General features: G+C 33.2%; 1 protein-coding gene across 2 annotated transcripts in view; it reads left to right on the top strand.

Moving 5' to 3' along the window:
• Positions 1–20,695, top strand: part of LOC138181693 (hexuronate transporter) — a 30,679-nt gene extending 9,984 nt beyond the window's left edge. Inside the window, exons 2-10 of one of the 2 annotated variants that reach the window (XM_069116754.1) lie at positions 8,646–8,757; positions 9,856–9,979; positions 10,971–11,123; positions 13,139–13,249; positions 13,328–13,490; positions 14,762–14,960; positions 15,934–16,212; positions 18,224–18,421; positions 19,066–20,695. In XM_069116754.1, coding sequence (XP_068972855.1) covers positions 8,652–8,757; positions 9,856–9,979; positions 10,971–11,123; positions 13,139–13,249; positions 13,328–13,490; positions 14,762–14,960; positions 15,934–16,212; positions 18,224–18,421; positions 19,066–19,262 — 1,530 coding nt within the window. In that variant the 5' untranslated portion in view covers positions 8,646–8,651 and the 3' untranslated portion in view covers positions 19,263–20,695. Of the gene's footprint in view, positions 1–8,645; positions 8,758–9,286; positions 9,421–9,855; positions 9,980–10,970; positions 11,124–13,138; positions 13,250–13,327; positions 13,491–14,761; positions 14,961–15,933; positions 16,213–18,223; positions 18,422–19,065 lie in introns of those variants that run through there. The other variant, XM_069116755.1, reaches the window with a different exon arrangement.
• The last annotated feature ends 2,493 nt before the right edge of the window (positions 20,696–23,188 follow it).

Below are 23,188 nucleotides of genomic sequence, written 5' to 3'. Positions count from 1 at the left end.
TTCAATTATTTGTTTCTACGTTGTTTAACGATTACCCATAGATATTATTTGCAATTTTTAATGGTATTGCTCGCTGGTTGCACCATCGTTTATGCTATTGCAGCATTATCATTGGAATGGTATCGGTATTATAATTAGACCCAAGATTTCTAGATCTTTATGGGGAATTTAAAAGTGGAAAAAACATGTGAGTGATGCGAAATAGAGCGTTTCATATAATATTTAGTAAGTGAAATACATGTCTGATCGGCTTCCACTATTTTAATCGTATTTATAGAAGTATAATTTTGCATAAATGTCTGCAATTGAAATGTAATTATTTATATTTAGTAAGAAATATACAAAAACTGTTGTATTGCCGAGCTAAACATGTAGATTAGTATACAGACAAGAGGATATTACGCAAATGAATTATTAATGCAAATAAACGACTGTACGGTGTAGTTTCACGTTTTCGGTAGTAGAAATTATTTCATATTAATCGTTGTCAAACTTACAAACGTTTACTTGAAACATCGATCGACAAACGTGATACAAAAATAACAAAAAAAGCAATCGATCAATTTGTATTATATTCAAGAAACTTGCTTCAAGGTTTCCTGTTACATACTTGCACACATCATTGGGTGGAGTTCATGGCAAAAAATTGTACTAATGAATAACGAAACTTGATGTGGAAATATACTGACTACTATTTGCATACTAACAGAGTAGGAATCATGTATTTTTACGTTCCCTTGTTATTACGTTTTGCATCTCCTTATAATAATTACGATCCTTTTACTTTTACTCGATATATTCTGCTTCTACTTTTCTGATTATTCTCTAACGATTATCCTTATCATTTTGTTGGAAATTCGGTAATAAAAACGAACAATATCTCGTAAATTATCGTGCAATGATATGGACAATTATTTATTGAGAAAGATTGTTGGAAAAGGGAATGTACAATTATTTGAAATAAATACATATCATTCGATGAAGGATTAAAATCTCTATGAACGAACGTTTAAAAATTTTCAAACAAAACACGAAAGAAAGCGGAAGAGAGTTAAATATTGAAATTCAAATTTATTTATCTTATATACAGGGTCTATGGTAACTGGTGGTACAAGCGGAAAGGGGGTGATTCTATACGAAAAAAATTGTTCGTTCGAGGCTTTGTTTTCGAGAAAATCGACTTTGAATTTTCGCTCGGTACGCGTGCACTTATCACGTCTCGTTATAACGGATCTCACTGTAGATTTTTAAAAAAATTTTTATTCTATATTTCCGACTTCTTTTTTCGCGTAGAATCACCCCCTTTACGCTTGTACCACCAGTTACCAATGTCCCTGTATATACTTATAATAAATATTTAAATTACATAACGTATATATCCCGTAAACTAAATGCAATTGTACCTTATAATTCTTTATAATTTCCAAGTTAAAACGGTAAAGTTTCAGATATTTCGAACAAAAGAATTTTAAATTATGACAACAGAGCTCTGACTATTTCTGGTGACAATGTATTTACGCCAAGCGTCGTCACAATGATATGGACAATTATTTATTGAGGAAGATCGTTGGAAAAGGAAATGTTCAATTATTTGAACTAAATACATATTCGATGAAGGATTAAAATCTCTATGAACGAACGTTTAAAAATTTTCAAACAAAATACGAAAGAAAGCAGAAGAGAGTTAAATATTGAGATTCAAATTTATCTATCTTATATATATATCTATAATAAATATTTAAATTACATAACATATACATCCTGTAAACTAAATGCAATTGTACTTTATAATTCTTCATAATTTCCAAGTTGAAACGGTGAAGTTTCAGATATTTTATATTATTTTATATTAAGAAGAAAAGAATTTTAAATTATGACAACAGAGCTCTGACTATTTCTGGTGACAATGTATTTACGCCAAGCGTCGTCACAATGATATGGACAATTATTTATTGAGGAAGATCGTTGGAAAAGGAAATGTTCAATTATTTGAACTAAATACATATTATTCGATGAAGGATTAAAATCTCTATGAACGAACGTTTAAAAATTTTCAAACAAAATACGAAAGAAAGCAGAAGAGAGTTAGATATTGAGATTCAAATTTATCTATCTTATATATGTCGGAGATGAAAGGAAAGCCGAAGCCGTTCCTTGGAAATTTTGGGAACATCCTCTAGTAATCTAGCCTGGATTTTATCATAGCTGTAATTGTTCGAGATTTGTGATATCAAGATTGGGTTCGAGGCGACAATTGGTCGCCGAACGTAGCCACGGTCACGGGATGTACGTTTTGCCTAACGGAGGTCTGGAGTGGTTGTATGGGTTCTCCGAGAAATGTGGTTGTAGCGGCATGTGGCCTCGGGAGCGGGCCTAGTCACTTGTGAAACAGTGGATCATACATTGTATTATTAATCAAACTTCAGGCAGAAACTGCCTAACAACGGCGTTTGGAATTTTCTCGATGCTTCCAACGAGTCTGCCTAACAACGGCGTTTGGAACTTTCTCGATGCTTCCAACGAGTCTGCCTAACAACGGCGTTTGGAACCTTCTCGATGCTTCCAAACGGGTATAGAAAAACAAATGCAATTGTACAGCGAGAAAAATCTCGACGAGGCTGGCATTCGTCTTGTGACTGCTTTGGAGAGTGACACGTCGTGTTTCTGTACTTAAGATCAGTCTACGCTTAGTAAGGAGTCATCCCGTTGATCGTGGATTCGTTTGAACTCAAAATTATTGTTTATAACGATTATTAACTTATTGTTTGTAAATCATATTATTCATTGAACTTACTATCCGTTAAACGTATTATTCATTAGTTTTATTATTTGTTAGACTTATTAATCGTTCAACTTATTATCCACTAACTTTATTATTTGTTAAACTTATTATTCGTTCAATTTATTTTCCACTAACTTTATTATTTGTCAAGCTTATTATTCACTAGACTTATTATTTGTTAATCTTTGTAGTAGACTTGTGTATACGTGAAAATATAATCTCAGTTGTGTTAAACAATGGATAACTCACGTGAAGAGTTGTTACGCGCGCAAAATTCTAACCTTACCCCGACATATATATATCTATAATAAATATTTAAATTACATAACATATACATCCTGTAAACTAAATGCAATTGTGCTTTATAATTCTTCATAATTTCCAAGTTAAAACGGTAAAGTTTCAGATATTTGGAACAAAAGAATTTTATATTGAGACAACAGAGCTCCGACTATTTCTAGTAACAATGTATTTACGTCAAGCGTTGTCACAATGATAAATCCTAAATCGTCATACACGGCAGCATCGTTACACGGCTATATTTTTGTAATTATCTCGTTATACATACTACCGTTTCTTTTACGTCACCATTATTTCTAGATATCACGTGATTTCGCAAAAGATACAATATAAATGTGCCTCGTAAGAAACGTACAATTATACAAATCGATCGCGGATATAGTTACCAAAGATCGATTGATTCAGTGCTCAATTACGCGCCGTATTATTTTACTGATTAGTATTTAATTATTAGGTGTACTGTGATACCGACTTACTTAAAAGCGACACATCCGATCTCTTTCGGCAAATATCGTCGCGACGAATTTTCTATGAATTAAAAAAATTATTTTTTATGACGCGACTATTCATCTCTGATACTTTTTTAATGAATTCTTAGGAAGATAGAGAAGTGTACTTTATGATTCATGTTTCGTAATAACGTTGTAAACGTGAAAATCTATCCCAATTAGATTAATCGATCAACATGAAAAGCTTATTTTTCCAGCAAATTTTTATATCGTCGTTATTTTCAAGCTGACTTTCAAGCGAGTTCATAAATATTTAAACAGAGGAAAAAGAATTCTACATACGAGTCGTAACAAATCGTTAATTTATCAGACAGTTGCATTAACGATTGCACTACGATTTCTACCAATTTTCAATTTTGTATAAATGGAAATAAAATATCTAACAATCTCGATAATGAATGCTGCATGAACTGTTAACTACCTGTGTGATTCGTACTACAATTGTCAATAATTTATATGTAACAATAACTTATTAATAAATGCATCAGGACGCTTGTAAATCTCATGAGAAACGCGATAATTGAATGAAATTATTAAGGAAAGAATGAACCGATTATGATTCTGCGTTCATGCGAGATGAAGATTCAAGATACACGTGGAGAAAACAACGATCAGAGTCATTCGATTTTGAACTTCCTTGAGAAAATACTCGACGAATTAGATACGGAATTCAAAGAAATCTGCTTACAATCGGTCTCTGGCTCGTGCAATTTGTAGGATCAAAGAACGACAAATATATAGGAAAATCTAACGAATAGAAATATCAAAACGAATGAAAAGAACCTTTAATTATGTTAATCGGAATTGATAAATCTTTTAACTTCCATGATTGCAAACGAAATATTAAAATATATATTAATCGTTGACACGTAATAACAACACTTTAAATAAATAATTTGAAACGTGGATTAATTTACGATCGAGACGAGATCGTGAATGAACACGTGCGATGTGAGCGAAAGTAATTTTTAAAGGAACGAATAGAGGGGAGAAAGCCTGGCAGTTAAAAGGTCAAAGAGAATGGACGTATTAATTTCAAATATTATTAAATAGCTATATTTATACAGGGTGGTTGGTAACTGGTGGTACAAGCGGAAAGGGGGTGATTCTAGGCGAAAAAAGAAGTCGAAAATATAGAATAAAAATTTTTCGTTCGAGGCTTTGTTTTCGAGAAAATCGACTTTGAATTTTAGCTCGGTACGCGTGCACTTTATCGCGTCTCGTTATAACGAATCTCACTGTAGATCGTTGTCTCGATGAAAAAATTAAAAAAAAAAGAAAAAAAAATTTTTATTCTATATTTTCGACTTCTTTTTTCGCGTAGAATCACCCCCTTTCCGCTTGCACCACCAATTACTAACCACCCTGTATATTAGATATTATCTTTGATGTATATCATTAACTATATATGTATATCTTTCGTACACCAAACCGTCAGACCTTAAATCAATCAAGGAAGTGCGTCTCGATTTTAGACAAAAGTTGCGAACAAATTTTCGAAAAGGAAATTCACTGGTGTTTTCTTATAAATCTGATGTCAACGACTCCAGATTGTCACGTACGATGGAATTAATATTATTAAAGCGATAACATCTCGTTACGTCTCAATGATTTTGGCTCAAGGTGACCAAGTCGCATGCGTTAGAAACCTACGGACATGTGAGTTCGCGTTTCTACCGAACATTTGCCATTCATCGCTACGTAATAATCGACGCATTAGCTCGTTCTCACTGTCCTTCTAGGGTAAAGCGTTAAATTTGCGGTAGCATCGCCATAAATTGCGATAAACCGCAGTAGCGGTTGAAATTGCGAAAGAAATTCGCTTGTTTGCAACAGAGTGTGTTCTTAACGACAAGAGACATAAACGTAACATAGTAATCGACGTTTTTGCGCGTCTACGATGTTTTGCCGCATAGTATTTGATTAGCCAGACGATGACAAATCGTTTATTAGCATCTTATTAAATTACACCCAGCCACTCGAGACATTTTCAATCGATCTATTTATTTATCTGAAATTTATGTATTTGACAAATTAAGAAGGTTAATTGAAAATTATTGGTCGACGTTTTAATTTCAAAACAAAAATCCTTGCGCTTTGATGTTTTCCGTCTACGATATCGTTGCATCACTTATAAATTTTGCAGAAATAACGACACTCGAGTTTCGTACTTTTACTCTAAGCAATTATTTGCATAGCAAATCAGCTTGAATAGAAATTACGCCAGCCTTGAATAAATAACCCTGTTTAATAGAATGGTATTTACCGGCTGTGCCATGTTTATGGATTTAAATTGCAATTTGAATGCGTTTTTAATTACGGTCTATGAATATTAAATTTATTAATACGTTACCAATATGAATTTATGAATATTAAAATTACCTAAACCTGCTAGATCGGAAGACGACCCTATTGTATTATCATATTTTATTATCAAAATAGTTATTAATAAATATATGACGACAATGTGTAATTTCCATTGTCATAGTTAAACTGTACATTTGAAACATTTATACCAGTAATATACGATATTCTAATAATTATGTTGTAATATACGAAAAGGAATGAAAAGTAGGAAAGACATATACTATTTAGGTATTAAATATTTAGGTATCGCGATATTTAGAAAATAAAATATAATCTTATTGAATTTTCACTTTTTTGCCAGTGTCTGTAAAAATATGGATTTAAAAGCCGTATAAAAATCATTTATTTAATAACTAATTAGTGTCTTATAGCGGCGAAAGTACGGGGAATGTGTACGTGGGAAGGACGCATTTGCTGTATTAATTACTTCACGGGTTTCAACAACGTGGAACAACGTGGATGTAGCGGATTCAAATTTGTACGATGCGTTCAACAAGGATCGACGCAGGTTCTAAAGACGTAAAGTAGGAAATTTATTAAGAATCGTCATTAATATTTACAAGAAGAGAACCACCTGCGATCGCGATACTTTTTTTTTTTTGCATTGTCAAGGTTATCATCCTGAGTAATGTTGCGAAGGTTTCAACTGACGGTCACCGTGTAGCAAAAACATTATTATTGTTATCGGGAAGAGTTTACTCGAAAGTACGTAATTTATCGAGCACCGTTTGTATTTGATCGAATGCAATTATTTCCCTTTTTTACCGAAATACCTTTTGTCGTTATACCTATATTTAGAGGTAGGATCACGTTAGTTATTACTTTATTATTTGAATGAAAAACACCACACTTCTCGCAGCCGAAAAACCTTTATTGCACACACGTGGAAGGTACACGAACGAATGAACGAAAAGGAAGTCTTAAAACTATCGATCTGGTCTATCGACCGTGTCTAGTAATATCTTCTAGTTACTCCCTTTTGTAACTAGCCGTCAGCATATAGATGGCGAGCGAGAACTCACGTTGTCATTTTCAACACCTTTATTACGAATGTTTATTTATTTACTATTTATTATTACTATTAATCATGCGAATGTTATGAAATAAAAGCGGGGGCTATGGTGCACGCCACGTCGAAGATGTCCAAGCTAACTGAAATCTAATTAATTGATTCGAGTTTTGGTGAATTTTTACGAGGTCGGTGTACAGGTAACGAAGCAGAAACCTCACCTACGCATTTGATACACACGCCGTATTAAAAACTTCACGATGCAATTGAGAATGAGGATTTTGAGGATTTTGAGAAGGTGGGACCATCGCTGCAAATATATGCCGCAATTATTCTCTTTACGAGCTTTGCTTCCATGTTAAATGAAATTTACGCGATTAAACCACTCTATCCTGCTTATGCAATAGTAAGTACGTATTCATAAAATAATTATCGTTAAAAAGTAACGCCGCGATTTTATCGTATTTTTTAACGTCCCACCTCCTGCAGAAACCATAATTTATCGTACTAGTATATTATATGATACGAAACTCCGCAATCGATATTAGGCATGCATATGCAAGAGAATAGCGTAGGATACAAACTACATATTCAGAGATAGCATCGACAACCATATATTTACGATCGAGTAAAATGTTAAGGAGTACGTAAGCGCACAATGGGAATTTAATTTTCGCGATAATCGACGCAAAATTATACCCGTCCATTATATAATCCGTATTATGATTTAATGATAATCCGTTGTGTCATTCTATATACATATGTAAAATTATATGTCTGTACGATTATAGTTAAACGATTAATTGACTTAAACGCGGATCAACAGAATTATAATTTAATAATTTTGTGGAATTACTAATTCACTAGCGAAAACCACTGGTGAAAAGTACGACCAGTCCCATTTGCATAAAATTTTAAACTTCGATACGTCGGCTATACAAAATAAAAAGACACGCATGGCGTATAAGAAAATAAAGAAAAATATGTCGGCAAATGTTGAATCTCAAAGAAATCTAGGAACTTGATTTATAATTCTTGGAAAGATCTGTATTAGAAGACACAATCAAGCGAAACATCGTATTCTGTGTCCGATTGCTCATAAACTGCAATATTATCTTTTGGCGGTAACAATTAAGGAACGAACGTCGACGAACAAAAAGAAGGACCAACCTAGAAGAAATAATAATAGAAATGACTCGATGATTTTCGATGGCGTTGTTCGTTCAGATGAACATAGGTATCATATCACAGTGTACTTTGGTTAGCCAACCCATGGGTGAAAATCAAAGAGAAAAAGAGATTTTGCATCGTCGTTAATTCCACGTTACATCCTACAGCTTCTGTCGAATTCTACTTTTGTTATTTTACGTTTACGACGAAAGCCTTAAATCTTGATTTACGATTTTGCTTCGTGGATTAGCACAATCCGTTTGACGAATTAAAAAGTTGTAGAATCTGAAGTGCACGATTTTGCGCGTATTTTTCACATAGATAACACCTGGATACATCAAAGAGGCATAAGGCGATAAATTGTTCGCAATAACAAGATACAGTGACTCGTTTCACTTAGTCTTTGTCTGTATGTTAATTTCGTTCTCGATTAATTATAAAATTATAAGGTCGTTTCACGACTCTGAACGAAGAAGATAACGATTTAATCTAATTTTACGTTTAACAGGATACGATGCTGAGCACAGCGACTCGGAAATTGCAGTTCTTGTACAAGCCGTACGCGTTGGCCATTGTTTCAGTTGGATACGTACTTGGCGAGCTAGGTCACTATTTAATTGGTAAGCGATGTACATTCAATTGCGCGCGTTTATGCTTCCTCTTCCTTAAATCGCCACTCAATTATCCTCGTAAACTCGCTTATTCGAGTAATTACGTTCGTCGCGATTACAGACGCCTGTCTCTGTCCTTTTCTCTCCAACGCGAATCTCGTGACGCGCAATACGCAATTAAAAATTTGGTGTTTTACTATTGGAAACCATAACCTCTAACTGAAATTTAGCGCTTTGCATTTCAATCTTGAAATGCTGCAAGATCGAACCGAAACGCGATGTTTCTCGTTTGAAAGTTTCAACCTCTTTATCGATATAGCGCTTCCTATTACGATTTAAAAATTAATTCTTGTTCCTTCAATTTCGTCAAATTCTACGATTCCATGGGTTCTTTCGCCTCCTTCGTGAGACTCAGGCTACTGTCCACCGAGTGTCGCTTCATAAGCGCGTATTAGACGCGTCGATGCTAACAGCACGATGCAAAACGACGTCCACGAAATGTCAGCGAGTGGTTTTCGTCGCTATGCGTTCTCGTCATAACCACCGTCGTTAAATATCGTCGATAGAGAGGCGTACGTTGCAGCTATAAACAAACGTAGCGATACAGGATGAAAGCGTCTTCCGCGTTGCTCGATCATATCGTCAGACGTATGGTCGCGTCCAACAGGCTGTGTACGTAGAAGCTCGCGCTTGTACGAAGCGACGCTCCTTGGACATTGGGCCCACTTATTTCGACTTTATTTTTTAAATATCTATTTCATTCTAAATTATTTAGTAAATTCGCGTAGCTCTCCAGGTTGCAGTAAAATTCTTTTTCTTTCGTAAAATCAATTCAACGAAATATAAATAAATAACAAGAAAAGTGCAACCTATCTGCTTATTCGCCGGAATATCTCTTCGTTCTTCTAAAGTTTTCCGTTTCTCTCGGTCATCTTCTTATTTTTATCTTGTTTACCGTTAACGTCTTCCTCGCGACAGCTTTAATATCGATAATTTATTTCTGTACGTATTTTCACGTAATACGTCCACGCAATATACGGATACAATTAGATAACTAAACCACGGAACGCTCATTGTCGATGTAATTTTCTTACACGTGTTTTCAAGGTGTCACGAGCAAGGCGACGGCAGAGGATTTGCACTACGGCGACATTTCCTGCCAATTAAATACAACTACGTTATCCATCGTGGATTTACCAATCCAGTGTGAAGTGGCGAAAAATGAAAGTTTGTAAGTATCTTCGTTTACTTTGCATCTATTTCAATTATCGATAAACTATTTTTCTATTATTTTATTTCACGTTATATAACTCCAATTGTTATTTAGTATATCATGTATCGGTATATCTTATATTTGATAATATCGTTCACATTTTTCATTTTAAAATAGCAGACAGATTACAGTACTTATGTAATTGGTATTGTAACGCTTCACAAAACGATGCGATGTGTAAACAAATCTTATTTTATATTTCTATTCTATCTGTATTATTATTATATTTTTATAATTGCTGTTAAACGAGTCCTTTAACCTCCAACTATAAATCATTCTATATAATTTCAATTACTCATATACACGTATACTTCTTTTTCTATCTCTTACGTAAGATTGAAAAAATGAATTTTACAACTCACAAAACAAGCATTTGGACGTTTACCATAGAAGATAATCAGTCGCTAAAGCATATGTTGAAAATGACAACGCGAGTTCGTGCTCGCCATCCATATGCGGATGCGTTAGTTATAAGAAATAGTAACTAGAAGATAGTCCTAGTTACAATCGATAGATTTAATCGATAGGCTTAAGATGGTTTTTCGTTTTTATCCCTAGTTTTTGTATGCGCGTGCAATAAAGGATTTTTTGGCTCAGAACGGTGTGATAGATTTATCCATTCGATAAAATAATAACTATTGTGATCCTACCTCTGATTATAGAAATAACACCAGCGTAGAAAATAAAACTGCCAATTGTCAAGGCCTTAATTAGACCTTCCTTAAATTATTACAAATTGTTAGATTACAAGTGTAACGCACGATCTCTCTCGGATTATCGTTTATCGTAGACACAGTATATCGCTAAAAGTTATTTCTACAAGTATTTCTATAAGATACTTTCACAAGCTATTGCATACACGTTCGGACAAATATATTCGTGAACTCATATATCCGCTTAGCCAGAGATCGAATTAGAACGATGTATTGGAATGTATCTTATTTCATAGTTGTACGTCCCTGGAATTGAACGGGTCCCGCTATTGCGAATGGAACTACAACGGCCTTGGTCTCGACTATCAAATCCTAGCAGGGCCGAGTTTCATCGCCGTGTTCACGATCGTTGGCGTCATTCTAGGTATCGCAGCTGACAAGTACAACAGGTAATACTTCTCTAATAACTATACGCTGCATATTTATGCGTTTATAGGAAATTTGAAATTGCGAAAATGCACAAGATGTGCGCATAATCCGCGGTCGACCAATAACGACAGAGTTGGAATGTAAAACACGGTTAACGCTGTTATCAGTGTTACTGATGCGGCGAATCGGGTTGCTGCGATTAACGCAATTTGAGGCGTAAAGATAAATTCCTGACGTTTCACTGGCGTTACAGTTAGCTTGGTCAGGAATGAAGGGACGCAACGATGCTGATTTCAGTTGCAATACAAGCAACGACCGATAACGATAGGCGATATATCCATTTTAATGGAAGATTAAAATCTTAGTTTAAATTCAATTTGCATACTGTGCAAGTGGTTTGTACCAACTTTCCAATTATCGTTTTTAGATACAATATATTCGTAAAAGGATTAAAATAACGCAACGATATCGACGAATATCCGCAAGCCTCGAACAGTGTCGAACGCAGAATTTTCAAGCATAACGAGACGAAGTTTAAAAGTCTCGAGGATCTCGTAGAAGACGAAGAACAGAAAGATATCGTCGGTATTTTTACTTGAGAAATATTTATTCACATTCCACTTTAATATTTTCGTACTTTATATCCCTCGCGTTCAAATGTTAATATAGCAGCTTTATTAAAAATATGCGTAACAATTACCACCGTCGTGTTTGTGTAGAAAGGGCCCCGGCGTAGTCGTTTGTATGCCTAGGGCCCGAGAAGCTCTAGACGCGACCCTAATTACTACTACTGTTACCGTTTACGAAGAAGAATGATGGAATATCGTATACCGTTAGGGTAATGCTAGGTATTTTTATAGTCTTATTATGCAATTGTTTTTTGCTTCATTTCATATTCTTGGAACATGATCGAAGCGCAATATTGAGAAGAGAAGCTAGACTAATTTCATATAATTATACTTATAATCGCGTAGGAAATATGAAATTGTTATGTTAAAGCAAATTTAGTAAAATATCGAAGATTACAAGAAATGAACGTGATAAGTCTATTTCATTCTATGATTTTAACATTAGAATTATCATATCAGTCAAATTGACTGGATTTACAATTTTATTTGAAACTTCCTATTTCGTGTTAAATTTTTTTGTCACACTGATGTAATGACTTCCGCAACGATAACTAAAAGAATAATATAATAAATTTTATTCTGTTTTTATGTATTCAAACTGAAAATAATTTTGTATCGAGGCTACTTATACCAATACCAGTGAAAATGACTGAATACTTGACAAAGTGCAAAAGGGTCTACTTTATCGTCTGATTTTAACGCTAGAACCACCCTATCAGTCAAATTGACTGGATTTACAATTTTATTTGAAACTTCCTACTACGTGTTAAATTTTTTTGTCACACTGATGTAATGACTTCCGCAACGATAACTAAAAGAATAATATAATGAATTTTATTCTGTTTTTATGTATTCAAACTGAAAATAATTTTGTATCGAGGCTACTTATACCAATACCAGTGAAAATGACTGAATACTTGATAAAGTGCAAAGGGGTCTACTTTATCGTCTGATTTTAGTCTTAAACCCTAGAATGCTTGCAATCTCTGTTACGAACGTGCAGATTAAAATCTGTATTTTTGAAATGTTCAGGATATATCAAAGATGTTTCGCGCAGAATTCAAATAGAGATGTATTTCTTTGAAAAAGTAAACAAAGTGTATGGTGCATTTCCATGACAATGGTTACAGGTAATTAAAAAAAAAAAACTCCAAGTCCCATAATGGTTATCGATAAATGAAATTAAATTGTCATGGAAAATGATTACCGGTAACCAAAAAGATTCCGTCGTCGATAATTAGTTGTCTGTATTAACAAGTTACCTATCGGTTACTAAATATTTGACTATTTGAAAATGAGATTATTCGAACATCTGACCCTTTCGCCTCGAACAACCTTTAACAGTTAGATTACACGTTCTTTCTCACCTATAAATACATAGTAACAAAATTTATTTTTATTTACAGAGTAAGACTACTAACCATATGCACGTTGGTGTTCAGTATCGCCATAGTTCTAATGGGAGCAGTTAAGAAATATTGGCAACTAGTCATTCTACGTATGGTACTAGCGGCAGGGTAAGCTTCATCGATGTAATTGCTTCTCAGTTTTAATCGATCGACTGTTATAATCTAAAACGTTAAATAAATATACAGAGAAGCGGGATGCAACCCCTTGGCCACGGGTTTACTCTCTGATTGGTTCCCAGAGGAACAACGAGGGCTCGTTATGTCAATTTTCAATTGGGGCATCTATGGAGGCTACGGTATCGCGTTCCCCGTTGGTCGTTACATTCCAGGACTAAATATTGGAGATCTGGTGTGTATAACTTGCGCTTGAAAATATCGAGAAACGTTAATTAAAATAAAAGACCGCATAGCGTATTGAAAATTCCCGCTATTTGTCCAGATGCACGGTGAATGTATTTTACAGAATTACCAAAGCTGCTTTGGCTTGATCCGTAACAGAAAAATTTAGATGAAGCTTTCAAAATAGCACGGTCGTTTCTTTCATTCGCATTAAACTCTGCTTCCTGTTGCTTCGAAGAAACGATAGCGATCAACAAAAAAGAAGAACTTGATTATCTATAAGAAAAATACGACAAGTCGATACTCGTGCAAATCGAGTGATCAAGGGGATTCGAGGCGAAGTAAAGTTTCTTCTTAGCAAAGATTAAACGAATGGATTAATGGATGAATCGTGTGAGCAGAGGATGAAGAAAAAGCAATTAGTAAAAGGATCAGATAACACGATTGTCCGGAGCAGTCAACCAGAAAATGAAAGATTTCGGACGCGACATTTTGTTCGCTAAATCCTGCGATTATCGTTTTATTTTGTTTTTTAGAATTACAGCGTGAAGGTTATGTTGTCGATATCTGATTGGACGCGTTTTCTGTCAATTGTATTTTATGGTATATAAAAAGAACGATCGTGAAATTTTAGAACAGATGAGAGAAGAAATTCAACGAGATTGAAAAATAAATATATTGTAGCGTATCGAGTACTTGCTAGACTCGATAATGATTGTTTCAAAATCAAAAAATCAAAATCGTACAATTCTTTGAATACTACAATAACGAATAAAGTACTAAGTTCGTTACAAGAGGTTCATATCTTATTACTATTAGTATCTCTATTACGGTCTTTTAATAGATTTGTAAAGGATCTACCTTTAGGTATAGAAAATTCTTTTCTTATTCGCAGTATATTCCACGATGCTTTTCTTACCATATTCTGTAATTATTATTACAATTATTACACACATTATTATCACACAATAAGTTAAGTGAGAGCCTTACCGAAGAGTCCACACTAGCAGATCTTGAACGAAACACTCGCTTTCTGTCTTCTCTCGTTGTGTCTAAGGTATAGGTCTGTTAGGTGAGAGCCTTATTATCACACAATAATAATTACAGAATATACTAATATTCGTGTTCAACTGGAAAAACCTCGAATCCTCTCTATACATAACAAATCATAATAATCAAAAGATGTTAATATTTGTTATCTAAATAATCTGATTCGATAAATTTCATCTATTAGTCTACCGAGATTTAACAATGACGATGAATTATCTTTATCGTTTTTAGGGATGGAGAGCATGCTACTATGGAGCTGGTATAATCGGACTGATTATAGCTGCTTTTACTTTTACTCTTTCCGAACCGCAACGAAAAACAATCGGCGAGGAGGAAACGAATACCGATGGAAAGAAAGTGCCAGTTTGGAAAGTAATCCTACAACCGAGGATTATAGTATTATGCTTGGCTGCCAGCATCAGACATTGCGGTAAAAGGCAATACCTTGATGCAAAGGATTGAAAAATGCATTCGAAGGGTATATTAGCGTCTACCAGCCTGGTTTATTCCAGCAAAATTTCTAATACTCAGAGATTTATTTGTTTATTTACATTCGCCTTTAGTATCGATGGATCGTGTATAGTAAATTTGTTGGTATTTTATATGACTTGCGTTCAAATTTATTTAATTAATTATTTATTTAAATGTCTATATTTCTAATATATGTCTATAAGGAAATATTTATTTACATTGCTTATTGTTATTCGTGAATCTTAATTTTAATCTTAATCTTTCGCATTTTACATTCTCTGTGTCTAAATTTACGACATCTATATATTTATTTAGTCGTATTCTTTTTTAATATCGACGAATCGTGCGGAATAAAATCTTTACGTGTTTAAGTCGTTCAAGCATTGTATGAATTAATATGCAGTTTAAAATATTTCTTGCGTGTTACAAGAGGCGTCGAGCTTTTCAAGATTTCAATTTCCCTCGTTTTTAAACGAAGAGATGTACAAAGAAAAATATTAGATCTCCTTCAATCCTATAAATATTATCTTCAAAATACTTCTGCAAATTTTTCTTCGTATAAATCAACTCTTAACTACTATCAACGACGAACACAACAATTTAAGATTAGATTACTTGATTTTCGAATTTTTTATTTAATTGAATTTCATTATTAAACTTTATCACGGAGAATGCAAAATAGAAAGTAAAACGAAATACCCTGAATTTTAGTAATCTAACGTATACGATAATATAATAATACAAGTATTTAAGGGTTCAGATTCTTCTCAGATCCTAAAGTCTTCTTCCAAGTTAGAGCAAAACTGGCCTTTTAATAAAAAGAAAGACAATAAACGACTCTTTTACAATTCGCATTTACAACAATTCGGTTCACATACCTATACGTTTGAAACATATTTGAAATTATTTAAAAACAATTCTCTTGCTTTCAGGTGGAATGTGCTTCGCTTACAATTGCGACCTCTATTACAGAGATTACTTCCCCGACTACGATTTAGGCTGGTGGCTGTTCGCGGTGACTATAGTGATCGGTAGCATCGGTGTTGTGGTCGGTGGAGTAATTAGCGATAAATTTGTTGCGAAAATGGGTATTAGATCGCGAGTTGCTGTTTTGGCCATCAGCCAAATAATTGCAACACCGTTTGCATTTGGCTCGGTATACTTCAATCCTTTATGGGCTATGATCACCCTTGGCATTTCATATTTCTTTGGTAAGTAAATTTAAATATGCTTTTTGTAAAGTATAATTTGGATTTGCTGTGCTTCCGAAAGGTACAGGTGCACAAGTCTCTATATACCTATAAATAGATCTCGCTGTTATCAATCAGACACATTGTTCGGCAATTAGTATAACAATTCGTAAAAAGTAAGCTCAGGTTGGGATGAGCTAGGATAAGTAATTTCGTCGAAAACCCCGAACAGAGCATCTGATAGTAGCGAAGATTACGTATATGTACATAGGTCGCATAACGCGACCAAAAGTTGAAACTCTACTTCGTTGAAAATGAAGCCTTAAGTGGGAAGATTCTGTTCCACATTTTGGACTTATTTTCGCATATACAGAATAATCTGCTACTCGTTGTTCTCTCATACCTACTTGACAATTAGATAAAAACCCTTGGACAAAATTTTATTCTATATTTTCGGCTTATCTTCGCACGTAGAATCAATCTCTGATCGGTTGGCCACATTACGCGGGACACCCTGTATAAGAGCTTTTATACCTCGAGACCACTATCTCGTCCAATGATCTCGATCAACGGTGGCATTCGAAAGAATATCCTTTATATTTACTGTATTTACTAAACGTTCTACGTTTAAATATAGTTTTGTATATTGGTAGTGTATGTTAATACCGGGTGTTCCATTTACATCGATCCCTGAGAACATTACCAAAATAATTCATGATATCGGAAAATGTTTCGAGCGAAAGTTAAATGATTTCCATACTGGACATAATTCTACGTCGTTAATTTTGCTAAATGCACAGATAGAACTCAATCTTCTCCTCAAACTTTTTCCTATACATGTTAGCGGTGGTCGGTCTTAGTATCCGAGATATTTGCGAAAAACTGTAGTTACTACTACAAAGAATCCTACGTGGAATTGAGAGTTTGCGGCAGTGTATGCGTCTGTATTAGTTGCCAGCGATTGGATTAAATGACCCGCTCAATTCTACGTAGGATTCCGTGTAGTAGTAACTATAGTCTTTCGCAAATATCTCGGAAACTAAGGCCAAACAGCAGTAACAGTAAGTATAACGTTTCACAAAAAGTCCATAAAAATCGTAAAAGTGTACTGTCATGTGGCATATGCCAATGTAAATGTATAAAATTCTTTTTTATCTATGAACGATATTCTGGGAAATAATAAAATGAAAAATAAAAGAGAATATATATGTCGGGTTAATCGGGTTTGTTGGGTTGGTGCTGGTTCTTGAGGCGCCTTGCGTTTCTTCATTAGGACTAGCCATTATAGTTGTTCAAAGGTTTATATTTACAGTAATATGTACAGGAGTTGATTAAACAAGGTTTAACTGTATAACGTAAAGTCACTCTTAAATAAACAATGTTCTCGGGTTTAACGAATCCACGGTCAACGGGACAACTTTTTGAACATTTAGTTATAAGCTTTCTTGAAATGACGTTTGCTATGACGTTCGGTATCTTTTTGACTAATCGTTTGACGTTGTGTATCAACTCTCCAAGGTGATCATACAAATAGAAGACTGACACGATCACAATTGTCAATTGCATATTGATCAGGGTTATCAACAAAATTCCAGGCACCGTTACTAGGCTCGCGTAGAGCCGTTATTGCTCCCGCCTCGGGACTTGTTAATACAACGTGTGTCCCTCAACATTAGTACTTCTACGTTCATCCCGAGACCGTGGCTACGTTCGGTGACCGGCAGTGTCACCTCAACCTCAAGTCCACTGTTATAATACTATATTGAACAGCTTAAACAAACAGTTTAACCGAAAGTATTGGGAATCTTCCCAAAATTCCAAAAGAAAGGCCCGCCATCCCTACATCTCCGACATATAAATATTTATCAATGAAAAATGATATCTTTCTTATCCGTGAAACGCACTGTCATAAACCTATATTTCTCTAAAAAAATACGAATTGGTCATTTTGACTACTCTGGTAGTTTTAATGTTAAAATTCAAACTAAGCAAATATATTATCGAGTTAACGCGTACCTTATTTTGATTGCAGCCGAAATGTGGTTTGGAATCGTGTTTGCAGTGGTCGTAGAAATAGTTCCTCTTCACCTCAGGTCAACTACTATTGGTGCCTTTTTGTTCGTGATGAACAATATCGGTGGAAATTTACCAATACTGGTCGAACCAACCAGAATGGCCATCGGATTTCGAGAATCTCTTTATATTTATTATGCCGGTTTCTATGGTATTAGTAAGTATTTCACATTAATATTGAAGTATCGATTTACATGTATCATTTTATTAATTTATAATCAATTACCTTGTAATCCATTTTTTATCCTTATTTGTATTTTCCATATTTATATATATCCATATTTTATATACCGTAAGTTGTAGTTCGTGATACAAATGAAATCAGGCAGACTCTATGGTACAAGATAAAACGAAAGTCAAAAGTAACAAAATTCCTTTAGAGATCTCGTTTTTAACAGGATAGGAGTATGCAGTTGGCAAAAATATATTCCACGTATGAATATAAATAACAAAAATAGAATAAATGTTTTCTCTTTAATGTCCCATTTTTTGAGAAAATTAAATTTGAAAATATATTGTGAATATTGGAATTTATTGGAATTTTTAATTACTTACGTACAAATACCAATTTTTAAAAAACAGAGTTTCCAATACAATTTTATTACTCTGATTTTCATCTTATTTTAAACTATAGAATCTCTTTAATCACAAAGTACGATCTGTATTGTACATGCACATGTACAACGTATATTTTCATGGTTAAGTTTCGAATTATGCGAAATAATATTCTGAACGCGTAGTTAATTAATATTTAATACATGAATTATGAAATTATTATTGTATATTATTATTAATATTTAGGTTCTATTATGTTCTTCCTAACCATGTTCTTGATGGACGGAGCCAAAAAAGAAGAATCGAAAACGGAAATTAGTAGGAAACCAGAATTTGGATATGACAATAATACCTTCACTAACGACGAAGGACGAGTACCAACTTTAGAACTTCCTCGATTATATCCACCACCACCACATCGATTCGAAAATTCTAGGTTATAGAAGATCGTAACTTCATAACCATCAAAGATTGGTTGTAAATACGTAATATCGGGATTGAAATACAGAACTATTTTAGATGTATTCATGTAAGAAGCCACGTTTCACGAAATGTAATGTCGTCTACATCTATCGATTCGTTTTAACGCGTAGATTACAAAAATACCAAAGTTATTCCGCGAAAACCTGTTATTACTGAAATATTCCATTGCGAAAATCTCCATATTGTAATTCGATTTTTTAATGCAGATAATATCGATCTCATTTTAAGCAATGATATATCGTTTAATGCATTAATCGATTTTTAATCGTTATTATCGAGAATAGAAGAAGAAAGGAAATAGCGTAACAAGTAGAAAAGCAAATTATTTTAATTTAAGATTCTCAAGTTTATATAAAACGTTGCGGATAATTTAGGTCGAACTCCACGGTCCCTACTGTCCCACCCTGTCCCATTCAATCGTCCTTCCATTTAAAAAATTGAAAATCATCTTCGTTTCTCGAGAAATATTGTCGAGTTGTATTTATCGAGGTTCACCTATATGGAAAACATGCTTTTATTCACTTCGCCCTTATTGCTCACAGTAACTCATATGTATGCTGTATTTGCACTATCGTGTAGAGAAGAATAGATATAAGGATGTAAAAACCAAAGCTCCTCAAGATCCGGAAGGCCAAATGAGGCATCAATAAACAAATAAATAGACAAGCTATGGGAATAATTATTAAAATTATTTATTTTAACTAATAACATTTTTAAGTGTTAAAAATTTTTCATTGTTTATTCTTGCAATAAAATTGTCTTTGTAGGGTAATTTTAATATTTTTATATACTACGTATCAAAATAAATCGATTAATTAATATATAACATAATGTGTATTTCGCGAAACGTGGCTTTACTAGCAATGTGTCGAACTTCGACTTTCATGACAGCTATTCAAATACGTATGACGTTTTGTTTCTTCTTTCGCCGCGAAAAGTATGACAATAGGATAATTAATTTCTGATCAAATTTAATAATTAAATCGAAATTAGATCTCGACAGGTTAAATTATATAAAGTCTTCAACAATCGAAATTAAAATGTCCTCTTGATTAAAAAATTCAATTTTTCATTGATGTTAGAAATTTTTGAATGTCTTTTTAATAAATTTCTAGTTAATTTCCTAGATCCTGTGAATATTATAATAAAATAATGTTCTGTCTAGCACCTTAATTACGGTGAGTATGATAAGGTCAACGGTGAAGTCAACAGAAACGTTATTTGTCCACAACAAAGCAACTTCTGGAAATAATATTAATATACACACGCTACTGAATTGAGATGATTATAACTAAGAATGTCAACAACTTTTGATTGATTAGTTGAAACATAACAAGCCATTATAATATAAATGGAAATTTGAATAAATTGTTTAATTCAACAATTACAAGAATATGAATACTTTTATTATTGCAAATTACTCAAAAAATCGCTTATAATCAAATTTAATGAATGACAAATTGCTTGGTTTGACTCAAATAACTCTAACTTATTCAGTGGGGAGATGTAAGTACTTCTACAGTTTATACTTGATAAAAATAATAAGCCAAAAGAATAATTTTTATTTTTCACTGTATTTTAAAAACAGCCTATTGAATATACATACATGTATTTACGCGTCTCGACAGATATATAAAAATACATATTTCGAAAACACACACGTCGCACCAACTGTGTAACACACGATACACAACAAATATACTTATAGCAAGATTCATCATCAAATCATTTCCTTTATGTACAAATTATTTAATATAAATAAAAAATTATCCTTTATTTGTAATGTACAAAATAGTTAAGAAAAACTATCCTCGATTACTTCAAGGCTCAAAAAACTTGTCATGAAATATTATTGTTGCGTGTGTTGAAGGTGTGTATATTACATATTTACATATGTACACGTTTACTGGCGAAAATACTTCGAAATTTGAAAACCACAAGGGAAAAACATACTAAGTCACGCTTTCATTTTGAATTCAATATGCTGTTAACCAAACGCATGTTACCAAACAAATCCATATTTAGCTTGTGGATATTTATGCATTTATATGAAAATGATACAATACAAAATAGACAAAATATGCAGAAATATATAATACATCCAAAGTAAAGCGCTAATCATGATATTTAGTGGATAGAACAATTTTCTATTTAATTTCCATTCCTTCGGTTGAATTCATAAAAATATGATTTGCATAGAAGTCTGCGCTCTACACATATTATATACCTAGAACTATTTATATAGTCAAACTTCGATACCTCGAACTTCTTTAACTTAAAAACTTTCACAAAATAGGTAAAAATGGGATCTATAAGTAAAAATTTGATTACGACTCGAAGTAATAGGTATATACGTATCTACATCTTATAATGAAATACCGTAACCTAATCAACCTGCATCCACCATACTCCTGACCCTCGCACCACCTGCGCGCGTTCAGCAAATGCAACCTATATAAGTTAAACTGCTATTCACTTTTCTAAATTCCAAATAGGTAGTCCATCTTTGAAAGATGAATTCCTTTTTTTTCGAGCCTCTACAATTAAAAAAATATTAATCAAAGCATTTTTAAACCGTTTTCGCTCGTTAAATTTCTCTTAAATTTCTCGAAAAATAAAATTCGACATAGTCTCCATAGGTCAAAGATTTTAGCTTTTCCCTTGAAATTCGAGTTCCTGAAGTTCGACTGTATTAAAGTATTTTTAGTTACTCTATAAGTGACATTCAAATTATGCATTTATAGGAAATTTGAAAGTACAAAATACAGAGATAAAATATTCAAAATATAGTATAATTATAGTACTTAAAAGTCAAAACGAATGTTTACTTAGATTCCATTTTCTAAATCGAATTTGCGGAAGTATGAGTCATGGACATAAGTGCCCGCAATTTAAAAATCACGAAATCAACAAAAATGAATTTGTCATATTTTTCCTATGTGATCTTCGTTTATATCGGTAATAAACACATATATAATTTATTCAAGTGTTGCATACTGTACATCACTGAATAGTTCTGTAATAACAAAACATGTTACAGTGAACGTTTTATGTGAAGTGTCATTGGATACACAAGAGATGTAAAAAGTGTCTTGTGTATAACACTTCACCTGACAACTTCGTTATTGTATGTCTGTGAAACGATTCAATCATATGATCTGTGCTATGAGATATAGTAGAGACCACAAGTATTGTACTGGCAATGAGATTTAAAGAGAGAAAATTGGAAAATTCAGAAATGTATAGAATGAACATAATATATTATATAATATATTATAAAACATAATATACAGAAAACATACAAGATAAAGTACCTATAATAATATTTAGTGAATGCAATAAATGCCTATATTTAAATTCCACCATAAAAATATGAATTTGTGTAAGAATATGATTGGCCAAGAACTTTCTATGTATCTGCGAATTTCTATTTAGTAATCAAAACATTCAATTTCAACGATTTCTCCATTCCTGAATGATTTAAATTTTAATTTCATTAGTTAACCAATTCAGATTAATAAATTCAATGAATAAAAATATAGATTTCTTACCAATACTATTTTAGGTATCATTAATAGTGTGTGATAAGTTTCAATTAGTTATTGTATTATTTAGTTAATAGCTATGATCTCTGCTATATATGTGGATTGTACATATGATATATATGTATATATATATATATATACATATGTATAATTATGATTGTGAACAGAACAATGCATATAATTCCTGATATTTTACAGATATCATGGCGCAAAATGTGGATATCATCACTTGAACAAACATAAGGATCTATATATCTTCTGTACAGCCTCGTTGACAGTATTATTAATTTACTCCTATAAATAACATAATCCAATGTTACATAAACATTAAATACCTTACA

This window comes from Bombus flavifrons, chromosome 7 (assembly GCF_040668555.2).
Source record: "Bombus flavifrons isolate JBK064 chromosome 7, iyBomFlav1_principal, whole genome shotgun sequence".
Taxonomy (NCBI): domain Eukaryota; kingdom Metazoa; phylum Arthropoda; class Insecta; order Hymenoptera; family Apidae; genus Bombus; species Bombus flavifrons.
Note: the sequence above shows the minus strand (reverse complement) of the source record. Positions and strands in the feature narration are given on the sequence as shown.